Raw genomic sequence first — 12,654 nt, 5'->3', positions numbered from 1 at the left:
AGGTAGACAGTGTGTGTGCAAGAGACCAAGTGGAAGGGAGGTAAGAGCAGGAGCATCGGCGGTGGGTACAAGTTGTTGTACCATGGTGAGGACAGGAAGAGAAATGGTGTTGGGGTCATTTTAAGGGAAGAGTATGTTAAAAGTGTGTTGGAGGTTAAGTGAGTGTCTGACAGGGTGATGAGTGTGAAGTTGGAAATTGAAGGGGTGATGATGAATATCATCAGTGCATATGCCCCACAGGTAGGTTGTGAGATGAAGGCGAAAGAAGATTTCTGGAGTGTGTTGGATGAGGTGGTGGAGAGTGTGCCCAAGCATGAAAGAGTGGTGATAGGAGCGGACTTCAATGGGTATGTTGGTGAAGGGAACAGAGGTGATGAGGAAGTAATGGGTAGATATGGTATCAAGGATAGGAATGGGGAAGGACAGATGGTAGTTGATTTTGCAAAAAGGATGGAAATGGCTGTGGTGAATACCTACATTAAGAAAAGGGAGGAGCACAGGGTAACATATACAAGTGGAGGAAGGTGCACACAGGTGGACTACATTCTTTATAGGAGATGCAAGCTAAAGTGGCAAAAGCGAAGGAAAAGGCATAATGCGAGCTGTACAAGAAGTTGAATGGTAAGGAAGGAGAAAAGGACTTGTACCGATTGGCCAGACAAAGGGACAGAGCTAGAAAGTATGTGCAGCAGGTTAGGGTGGTAAAAGATGCACATGGTAATGTGCTGCCAAGTGAGGAGTGTGTGCTGAGAAGGTGGAGGGTATATTTTGAAGAGCTGATGAATGAAGAAAATGAGCGATAGAAAAGGCTGGATGATGTTTTGAGTTTAAATCAGGAAGTACAAGAGATTAGTAAGGAAGAAGTGAGGGCTGCTATGAAGAGGATGAAGAGTGGAAAGGCAGTTGGTCCAGATGACATTCCAGTGGAGTCATGGAAATGTCTAGGAGAGATGGCAGTAGAGTTTCTAACCAGATTGTTTAATAAAATCCTGGAAAGTGAGAGGATGCCTGAGGAGTGGAGATGAAGTGTGCTGGTTCCTATTTTCAAGAACAAGGGTGATGTGCAGAGCTGCAGTAACTACAGATAAAGTTGATCAACCACAGCATGAAGTTATGGGAAAGAGTAGTAGAAACTAGGCTTAGAAAACAGGTGAAGATCTGTGAGCAGGAATATGGTTTCATGCCGGGAAAGAGCAATACAGATGCAATGTTTGCTCTGAGAATACTGTTGGAGAAGTGTAGACTTAGAAAAAGCTTATGATAGGGTGCCAAGAGAAGAGCTGTGGTATTGTATTAGGAAGTCTGGAGTGGCAGAGAAGTATGTTAGGGTAGTGCAGGACATGTACAAGAATAGTGTGACAGCGGTGAGATGCGCAGTCGGAATGACAGACTCATTCAAGGTGGAGGTGTGATTACACCAAGGATCAGCTCTGAGTCCTTTCTTGTTTGCAGTGGTGATGGACAGTTTGACGGATGAGATCAGACAGGAGTCCCCATGGACTATGATGTTTGCAGATGACATTGTGATCTGTAGTGAGAGTAGAGAGCAAGTTGAATCTAGTCTGGAGAGGTGGAGATATGCTTTGGAGAGGAATGAAAGTCAGTAGAAGCAAGACTGAGTACATGTGTGTGACTGGGAGGGAGCCCAGTGGAATAGTGCAGTTACAAGGAGTAGAAGTGGTGAAAGTAGATGAGTTTAAATTTGGGGTCAACTGTTCAAAGTAATGGAGAGTGTGGTAGAGAGGTGAAGAAGAGAGTGCAGGCAGGGTGGAGTGGATGGAGAAAGATGGCAGGAGTGATTTGTGACCGAAGAATATCTGCAAGAGTGAAGGGGAAAGTTTACAAGACAGTAGTGAGACCAGCAATGTTGTACGGCTTAGAGACAGTGGCACTAGCAAAAAGACAGGAGGCAGAGCTGGAGGTGGCAGAGCTGAAGATGTTGAGATTCTCTTTGGGAGTGATGAGAATGGACAAGATTAGGAATGAACATATCAGAGGGACAGCTCAGGTGGGGCGGTTTGGAGACAAAGTCAGAGAGGCGAGATTGAGATGGTTTGGACATGTGCAGAGGAGGGACCCAGGGACAAGGATGCTGAGGATGGAGCCACCAGGCAGGAGGAGAAGAGGGAGGACAAAGAGGAGGTTTATGGATGTACTGAGGGAGGACATGCAGGTGGTGAGTGTGACAGAGGAAGATACAGAGGACAGGGTGAGATGGAAACGATTGATCTGCTGTGGCGACCCCTAACGGGAATAGCCGAAAGACAAAGAAGAAGTGTTAGTTTTACACTGGTGATTTTACTGTGTAGCTTGTGCCTAAATTTTAGTGAGTCAATATATGAGTTTGCACTCACTGAGCCCATGATCAAATTAATATGCAGATGAAGCCACTGTTGCTATGGTAATTGTTTTCCCAACTGGGATTACCTATGTGTCAAATTTGGTTTGTTTGGGCTGAAGGGCCTTGGAGATATAGATGAACAGACATTTGAATGGGGTTAGTGTTACTTTTTTCAGACATATGGAGGTTAGGAAGTTTATATTCCTATACAAAATTGGGAGCTAAAAATTTAATTTTTAAAATTTTTAATATTTAATTAAAAAAGATTATCACCAGATCAATACCGCATAATAATGCCAAATACCACCACTAGATTGAATTCTAAATAAAGTGTCGTGAAATGCAGTCATCAATATGCAGCACTCTGGAATGCTACCTCCTGTGATAATAAATAATAAAAATCATAACCAGTGAATATACCTGTACAGTATTTAGCACAATGCTTTAATTTTCCCTAAAAATATTTTATTTTACAAACTATATCTCGTCATTTTTGAATGGTTTATCTATTAAAGAGTAAAAACTGAAGGAAACCAACTGTAAGGCCTGAAAGAAGTTTCTGTCAGACGAACTGATAAACTTTATTGTTTTTGTGCAAATATTTGCTCATTTTGAAATGGATGCCTGCAACACGTTTCAAAAAAGTTGGGACAGTGGTATGTTTACACTCAAACACTCAATAAGCGTTTGGGAACTGAGGACACTAATTGTTGAAGCTTTGAATGTGGAATTCTTTCCCATTCTTGCTTGATGTACGACTTCAGTTGTTCAACAGTCCGGGGTCTCTGTTGTCGTATTTTGCACTTCATAATGCCCCACACATTTTCAATGGGTGACAGGTCTGGACTGCACTCTGTTACTACAAAGCCACGCTGTTGTAACATGTGCAGAATGTGGCTTGGCATTGTCTTGCTGAAATAAGCAGGGATGTCCCTGAAAAAGACGTTGCTTGGATGCAGCATGTGTTGGTCAAAAACTTGGATGTACCTTTCAGCATTGATGGTGTCATCACAGATGTGTAAGTTGTCCGTGCCATGGGCACTAACACACCCCCATACCATCACAGATGCTGACTTTTGAACTTTGCGCTAACAATCTGGATGGTCTTTTTCCTCTTTTGTCCAGAGGACACGACATCCATGATTTCCAAAAACAATTTGAAATGTGGACTCATCAGACCACAACACACTTTTCCTCTTTGCATCTGTCCATTTCAAATGAGCTCGGGCCCAGAGAAGGCGGCGGTGTTTCTGGATGTTGTTGTTGTATGGCTTTCGCTTTGCATGGTAGCATTTTAACTTGCACTTGTTGATGTCGCGACGAACTGTGTTAACTGGAAATGGTTTTCTGAAGTGTTCCTGAGCCCACACGGTAAGATTCTTTACACAATGATGTTGGTTTTTAATACAGTGCCACCTGAGGGATTGAAGGTCACGGGCATTCAGTGTTGGTCTTCGGCCTTGCTGCTTACGTGTAGAAAGTTCTCCAGATTCTCTGAATCTTCTGATTATATTCTGGACTATAGATGATGGAATCCCTAAATTCCTTATAATTGAATGTTGAGAAACTTTGTTCTTAAACTGTTGGACTATTTTTTCATGCAGTTGTTCACAAAGTGGTGATCCTCACCCCATCTTTTGTTGCCTCGTCCCAACTTTTTTGAAATGTGTTGCAGGCATCCATTTCAAAATAAGCTAATATTTGCACAAAAACAATAAAGTTTATCAGCTTGAACATTAAATATCTTGTCTTTGTGGTGTATTCAATTGAATATAGGTTGAAAAGGATTTGCAAATCATTGTATTCTGTTTTTATTTACATTTTACACAACATCCCAATTTCATTGGAATTGGGGTTGTAACTTCATTGTGACTTGGTGGCTTCCCTCATCAGTCTTCATGCAAAGTCACTCAGGTTTTTTGAAGACATTGTGCTGTGGGCAGGTTTTCCACATTGTGTCATATGCTTTCATTTTCTAAATGGTGATCATGAAAAATGTGACAATATAACCAATCTAACTGGGTATATCGACAACTTGAAATCAACTCTGGAGCAGACAGGATTGAGGACACGATTCCAAACTTCACAGCCTGTAGCATAACTGATCATTTATGAGGCATCATGATGTTCCTTTTGGGGTGTTTGCTGGTGTGTCAATACCAGTGAATGTGAACATGAGTAAGTGGTAGACCAGCAGTCTGAGTTCTCTTGGCGTTGTTTAAATGAAAATGATCTGTGAGGCTCAACATAAGCACACATGCTCCACTTTCCCATGTGTGTTCTGGCAGTCTATAGCTAAAGAAGCCATGTTATTAAGGGGCTTACTCCACCTATCCTCAAAATTAAAAAAAAAAATCATATAGTGCTTTAATGGTTTTAGAAAGTATAATATGAAATAAAATATGAATCACATAATACAGTAATGTCGAAATGTAACTTTCCCATCCTGTCTATGGCTGATGCTCAGACCCTGATTCATGCGTTTGTTTCTTCTAGATTGGACTACTGCAATGTTCTATTTTCTGGTTTACCGCAGTCCAGCATTAGGGGTCTCCAACTGGTTCAAAATGCTGCTGCCAGACTTTTGACACAAAGCAAAAAGTTTGACCACATTACACCCGTTTTGGTGTTTCTTCACTGGCTTCCTGTCTCTGTAAGGTCGGATTTTAAGGTTCTGCTATTAATTTATAAAATTATTCATGGATTAGCACCTCCCTGCTTAGCTGACCGAATCAAACCCTACATGCCGATCCAGGCTCTGCGCTCTCAGGGTGCAGGACTACTTTGTGTCTCTAGGGTGAATAAAAAGTTTGCAGGCCACAGAGCTTTCTCTTACCGTGCCCCTTGTGAAATTATCTCCCTATGTCAATAAAACAGTCTGATTCTGTAGAGACTTTGCAAATCCACCTTGGATTTGCTGTGGAAACCCCAAGTGCAAACAAGGCAGCAGCCGAAGGGACTTACTTTTATTCTGTAGAGACTTTCAAGTCGAGACTTAAGACGCATTTATTCTTCCTGTCGTATGGCTAGCATATTGGCATAGTATGGTACTATGCTTCCTATCCTTTTAAAGTCATTTTATTAGCAACAGAACAGGTCTCGGCCTCAACTTTATCTAAATTCGGGGTGTGTTAGTGAAGCTCAGGGCTCGTGGCTGGTGATCACCTTAGTAATTTCTCTGCTTTCCTGTCTATTTACTGTTGATGAATTATATCTTAGGTGTAGTTTTTTTCTGGCCGACTGATTCTGCTCTTTTTCTCTCTGTCCAAGATACGTATAATGTCACTTGGGATTGCAGGACTGGCTGCTACAAACTGCAAGGTGCCGGACTGCCTGTGAGATGCCAGGCCCATAGTGCAGTCTGCATTTGGAATGGACGTTGTCACATGAGCAAGCCCACTGACAGCAAGAGGAAGCCTGGATAACCCCTGCCTGTGGTGCAAACACCTACGTGGACTTCTCATCAAATGAGTCTTTTTTTCTCTTGTAAAGTTGTGTTGTTTGATTTTCTGTTTCTTCAGCTCTATAAAACTTTGCAAAAAACCTTGTAATTGTTAGAATGGCCTAAGCAGTGGCTCACCCCTTTGAGTCTGGGCTGCTTGAGGTTTCTTCCTCATTGTCATCAGAGGGAGTTTTTCCTTACCACTCTCGCCTGTGTGCTTGCTTTGGGGTTGGTAAGGTTAGACCTTACTTGTGTGAAGCACCTCGAGGCAGATTTGTTGTGATTTGGTGTTATATAAATGTAATAAAATGAATTAAATATTTATAGCAAGTTACACATATTGAGAAGTTTTGAGCCTTGCCCAGAAAAAGTAGGGCGTGGTTCTCCATCTTTTGCATTCTGAGAATAAAACATTTCTTGAAAATGTGTGAAGTTTCAGCAGCCCAAATGTTGCTGAACATTTGGGTTGTTGGTCCCTAACCATGCAGCAGCATAGTTAGGGACCAACAGGTGGGGAAGCAGGCAGGATGGACTGAATTTGGATAGGGAGGGTGCACAAGGTGTGTGTGTGTGGGGGGGGGGGGGGGGGGGGGGGGGGGGGGGGTTGTACGTATCCTCAGGCTCCCTGGAACACAGCACAGTTTCTCCAGTCACAGCCACAGAAGAGTTGTGATGGGTGTTTTGGTGGCTTTCCTCACAGATCTTGTTCTTGCATAGTTACTCAGTTCTTGAGAGCTGCTAACTCTGAAAGATTAACCACACAGTGCCATACTGTCTGTATTTCTTCATGATTGATGTAAATTAAGTGCAGTGGCTTGTAATTGTCTGTCCCCTAATGTGTCTAAAGAAAACTGGCTGTGAAAGTGATTTTATGCTGTGTAATCATCAAAGTCAATAACCATCACATACATTTTATATTTGTATTTTTATTTCACTATATGAAAACTTTTTTTTTGCTTGTGTTTAATAACTTTGGATATTGTATTAATAATTCTGTTTGTAATAAAGTGGTTAATTTCTGAAAATATTTTAAATAAGGGATGCAAATAATTACATTTTGTTTAATTTGACATTGCTACATGTGTGTCATTAGTCTTAAAAAGCCTCCCTGTGTGTCTCTTGTGTCTCAGATCCAGTCTCTAATCGCAGACTCTGCAGGACACAAGCTCCTGATTTTGAGCGGTCAGAGCTCAGATCACGGCGGCCTCTTTCTTCAAACTGGAGTTTTCACCTACCACACCTTCACACGTGTCTTTACTGATTCTGGGGTGCGTCAGATCTGCTGCTGACTTACACTTCACAGCAATCCAGTGACATCTTCATGTGCAGACATTCATACACATGCATGATTTGGTTTGATCTAGTAAAAAAGGATAATGGCACCGTTATGTTCTCTTGCTTTGACCAATGTCAGAAAATTGTTGATAAAAATATAATTAAAATGATGTCCTAGACTTGTTTTTGCCAAAAGAAAATTCCAAAAGGGTATTCAATTGGTGTTTAATAACCAGACAAAGCAGATTTCTCAAATGTATTCAATTTAAATGCAATTTAAATTGAATAAATTTATTTATTCAATTTAAATAGATTTCACTGATGAACTCATCCCACTTGCTCAAAGTGATGTTAATCAGTGAAATCACCTGCTGAAGTCAGTGGCTGCAAAGAAAACCTGCACCCTCTCAGCCCTTTCTGGAATAGTTTGGACACCACTGTTTTAAATCCTGTTTTGGAAAGGTATTATCTGTTGGAAACTAGTTTAAATCTCACTTGAAACAGTTCAAACCAGCACTTTAATCCAGGCTATCCTTTGTATGTAACTGTTTAAAAGAAGTGAAATATTATTTCAGTTTTGGTAAATATATAAAAAAACATTTACAACAAATCTCACCCATGTGTTTGTGTGCCTCCTGCAGGTCAGTGAATTTCTGGCAACAGCAGTCCCCAAGCAGCAGGCAACACTTACTGTGTCCTGCCGCGGGGAGCTGGGCTGGAGCTCCCTGGAACAGCACGAGACCCTGCAGGAGTTCTTTGAATACAAACTAAACCCTGAACCATTTCTCCCCAAGATGGAGGGTGTCACAGAGTTCACAGAGTACATCTCTGAAACGGTTGATGTCCCTTCACCGTTTGACCTCCTGGAGCCGCCCACCTCTGGAGGCTTCCTCAAACTGTCCAAACCATGCTGCTACATCTTCCCTGGTGGAAGAGGAGACTCTGCTCTCTTTGCTGTGAATGGCTTCAACATCTTAGTGGATGGAGGCTCTGAGCGGAAATCCTGCTTTTGGAAGCTAGTTCGTCACTTGGACCGCATTGACTCAGTGCTTCTAACGCACATTGGCGCAGACAATCTCCCTGGTATCAACGGACTTCTGCAGAGGAAGCTCGCGGAGCAGGAAGAGGAGCAGTCTCAAGGATCCACCAACTACAGTGACTGGATGAAGAATCTGATCTCTCCAGAACTTGGTGTGGTATTTTTCAACGTACCCGAGAAGCTTCGCATGTCAGAGTCACATCTTAAAGTCAAGCGTAGCATCGAGGAGGCTTCACTTACTTTGCAGTACCTTAACAAGCTTGGAATCAAGCCTGAGCCTCTCTTTCGAGTGGTTAGCAACACTATTGAACCCATTACCCTCTTCCACAAGATGGGAGTGGGCAAGTTAGACATGTATATTTTAAATCCAGTGAAAGACAGTAAAGAGATGCAGTTTTTAATGCAAAAGTGGGCCGGCAACAGCAAGGCAAAAACCGGTATTGTCCTGCCAAATGGAAAAGAAGGAGAAATATCTGTGCCCTATCTAACTTCAGTTACAGCATTAGTCGTGTGGCTTCCTGCCAACCCTACAGAAAAGATTGTCAGAGTGCTGTTCCCTGGAAATGCACCACAAAACAAGATCCTGGAGGGCCTAGAGAAATTAAAGCACCTTGACTTTTTGCGTTATCCTGTAGCCACACAAAAAGACATTGCTGCAGGAGCGCCTCCCTCTGTCCTAAAACAGACAAAGTTGAAACAAAGAACTGACAGCAAAGAGAGTCTAAAATCTTCGCCAAAAACAGCAGCGAAAACCACAAAGAAAGAAAGTGATGGACAAGATGAGGTGTCAGCTGCCACAGAGGCCAAGAGTGATTCTGTAAAGGAAAACATATCTGAGAAAAAAGTGACCAAAACACTCAAATCCAAAAGTGACGTGCCAGAAAAGAAAAAACTCTTGAAAGAGAAGACCATAAAAAAGCACACCAAGGAAAGGGTGTCAAAAATGGATGAGAAAAAAGACAAGGAAAAGAAAGAAATCAAGAAAGTAAAGAAAGATGAGTCCTCTAAAAAAGACGAGAAGAAAGATGTGAAGACCAAAGAGGACAAAAAGAAGGACACATCCAAGCCTGAGCTGCGAAAAATTACTAAGCCTGATCTTAAACCCTTGACACCTGAAGTGAGAAAGACACTGCACAAAGCAAAAGTGTCACATAAAGTGAAAACGGGCAAAACAAAAGCAGCCAAGATTACTGGAGCTGCCGAAGTCAAGTCAAAAGAACCGATTCCTGAAAAGACTCAGGCTGAACCAATCGAGAACGGAGCTGTCGAGAGCACATCTGCTCCCTCCACGCCAGAGGACCTCACAAAGGACTTTGAGGAACTGAAAAAAGCTGAAGCTGTTCCTACTTCATTTGTACCACTGGTTGATACTGAAGCTGCCTTAGAGACAATGAGACAAACTCTGACAGAAGAGAAGGAGGAAGCAAAGGAGGAGGAAGCAAAGGAGGAGTCCGCATCAAGAGTGACAACTGAAGAAAAAGACAAGAAACCCACAGTTGAGACAGCTGGCGATTTAGAAACAGAGGATCAGAAACTTGAGGATGAGGGAGCAGCAACTCAAGATGAGGAGGAGGAGGAAGGGGTACAGCGTCCTGTCAGGCAAACAAAGGAAGAGGATGAGGAGGAGGATATGGGAATAGGAGAGGAGGAAGATGAGTCAAAATGGAAGGAAGTAAAGGACGACGAACTTGACAGGAAACACGAGGTCGAAGAAATGGAGAAATCAGAAATTCTCTTGGTTAAGGAGACAAAAGTGGGGGAGGAGGAAGAAGTGGAGGAGGCAGTGGAAAAAGCAGAGTTAGAAGAGGTAGAAGATTTAGATGTGATAGCAGATGAAGAGATAGAAATCAAACCAGAAGATTCTCCTGAAAAGCAAAGAGCCAGTGTTACAGAAATCAAAATTACTGAAATCTTGACAACAGCCAAAGATAAAGAGGAGGAGGAGGAAGAGGAGGAGGAGGGATATCTTTCACATGTGGGAGGAGCCACTGCTCCCATAACATCAGTAGCTGAAGGAGCCACTGTCGCACAGCCTGTCTCCTACATCCATGATGAAGCCATTCCTGGTTACTCTGAGACCGAACAGACCATCTCTGACGAGGAGATCCACGAGGAGGCGGAGGAACGGATACCACACCTTCAGTATGATGTCGGAGTCTACGATATCTCTGTTCCAGATCAGACTGTCTCATTTGTAGACATTCATGGCATGAAGGAGATGCAAGCTGCAGCTACGTCGAGCAAGGGTTTGATACCGTGTGTGCACGAGCAAGTGTCTGCGTTCACCAACATCATCACGGCCCCTTTGGCAGAAGAGGAACACGTGTCTTCTGCGACGTCCGTCACAGAGTATGACAAACTCTCGTCCTTCCCCACGTCTGTTGCTGAGGACCATTCTACGGCATCGATCCCAGCACCTCTGACTGAGGAAGCTGCCAGACGCACTCCAGATACCGTCGATGCCGTTGCCCTCCCAAGCCCGAGCGACATATCCCAGGGCAAGGAGCAGCCTCGCTCTGCTGGAACCCTCTCACCGCCTTCATTAGAGGAGGACAAACACTCAAAGTCACCGTCTGATGACTTACAGATTGGCGACGAGGACACCGTGAAGGTGGTTAAGGTTTGTGATGCTCCTCATGCCGAAGAGGAAGAGGATGAGGAGGAGGAAGAAGAGGAAGACCAAACTCCTAATGTGGACATTTCTCTGGAAAAACTCCAAGAATGCTATGCTTCACCTCAGATATCACCGGATAAAATCAAAGAGACTGCTGACACCATTTCTCCAGTGTCCACTAAACCACTCAAGGTGCACGAGGTGCTCACAGAAGGAGAAGTTCCTCCTAAAGACATTTTGCACAGCAAATACTTTGTATCAGACTCCGTAACATCAGAGAGTGAAGAGCGCTGCTTCAGTCCAGATGACAGCACAGTGAAAATGGCCTCTCCCGCACATTCCGGACCTCCCAGTGCCTCTCATTCTCCTCTGCGTCAGTCACCAGTGGAAGACAAGATGAAGCTCTTCCCTGATTTAGAGCCGCAAAAACAAGATGAGGTCTCTGTTGTAGTCACCACCAATGAATACAAAGATAAAAAGAAAGTCGAACGAGAGCAAACAACACAAATATATTCTGAGAGTCAAGAAACACATAAACATGATGAACAAATCGAAACATATTTAAGCAAATCTTCTGAGGACATGAAAGGGGTGCAGGTGAGGAAAGAGTCAATAGGTGACGCCTCATTTGAAGGCCAACAAAAAGAAACCATTCTCTCCTTTGTTGGATCTCTAACAGACATTCAGTCACCCATAGCTATTTCTGCACAACGTGAGCAGGAGCCTGAAGGTCAACAGATAAAAACTCAAGTGCCTACTCCAGCTGAGTTTCCAGAAAAGGACAGTCATTTCCTAGATGATGGTCATGATGATGATGATGATGATAGAGGTGATGATGATGACCATGATGATAGACCTGTCATCAAATCAGTCAAACTTGAGGACAAAAAAGAAACATATGACACTTCTGATGTCAGGCAAATGAAGGATGAGCAGCAGGAGAAAGCGGACACACAGGATGATGTCTCTGCTCCATCCATCAAGGATGAGACAAAGGAAAAAGCTACAGGAAAAGATGATATCGCTGGTGCTAAAGCCTTAAAGGACAGAACCACCACAGACAAAGAGTATGCTGAGACATCCAAAGAAAAAGAAATGGAAATTGTTATTTCTGTGGTCAGACAAAGTGGAGATGAACAGAAACAGAAGGATGTGACACCAGAGGAGGATTTTAGTGTCAAAGGCAAGGGTGAGGAAAAGGACAAGAAGATTAATACAGATGATTTGGAAGATATTAAAGGAATTAAAGAGGAGAGTAAGGATATCAAAAAAGGCGGAACATTTGATGTTACTTCTATCATGCATGAAGAGGAGATTGAAAAAGTTCCAACTACACACGTTAAGTCTGTTCAAGATGAGCCACAGAAAGAGTCTACCGATAAAGCCGGTGCAGACGAAAAAATAAGGGATGAAATCTCTGATATCAAAGGGCTCAAAGACGAGGAGACCAAAACCAGTACGACTACTGAGCCCTTCATAGACACACAAAAAGATAAACATCTGGGTGATACAGCTGCTGTTAAACTCCTCAAAGAAGAAATGAGTGAGGACGATAAAGTTGCTTTTACCGACACCAGTAAAGAAACAACGGGGCAAGAGCAGAGTGAAGACACCGTTTCCAAAAGCAGTTTTACTGAGCTAGAGGACAAGAACAAAATAACAACTGGAGATGCTGCAAAGGCAACCATAGAAGAAGAGAGGCGTAAAGGTGATAGTACCAAACCGACTCAGATGAAAATGGAAGGAGAAGACACCGTGATTACTTCTGCCATGAAACCAATCAGAGAAGAAGAAATGACCAAAGATGATAAGGCTGTGATAAAATCTACTGAGACTGAAGAAAAGAAAGAGAAAAGCACCAAGAGGCAAGTAAGGATGAAATGTCCACCATTGGATTTGATAAGCTGGAGGAAGAGTATATAATCATATCTAAAGATGATTTA

At 42.9% G+C, this 12,654-nt stretch overlaps 1 protein-coding gene across 1 annotated transcript in view; it reads left to right on the top strand.

Annotated features, from left to right (window-relative positions):
- Positions 1-12,654, top strand: part of map1ab (microtubule-associated protein 1Ab) — a 267,674-nt gene that overhangs the window by 234,201 nt on the left and 20,819 nt on the right. The window contains exons 4-6 of the mRNA XM_034175452.1: positions 6,914-7,051; positions 7,700-9,532; positions 9,566-12,632. Of these exons, the coding sequence (XP_034031343.1) occupies positions 6,914-7,051; positions 7,700-9,532; positions 9,566-12,632 (5,038 nt within the window). The remainder of the gene's footprint in view (positions 1-6,913; positions 7,052-7,699; positions 9,533-9,565; positions 12,633-12,654) is intronic.

This window comes from Thalassophryne amazonica, chromosome 8, assembly GCF_902500255.1.
Source record: "Thalassophryne amazonica chromosome 8, fThaAma1.1, whole genome shotgun sequence".
Classification (NCBI taxonomy): Eukaryota; Metazoa; Chordata; class Actinopteri; order Batrachoidiformes; family Batrachoididae; genus Thalassophryne; species Thalassophryne amazonica.
Note: the sequence above shows the minus strand (reverse complement) of the source record. Positions and strands in the feature narration are given on the sequence as shown.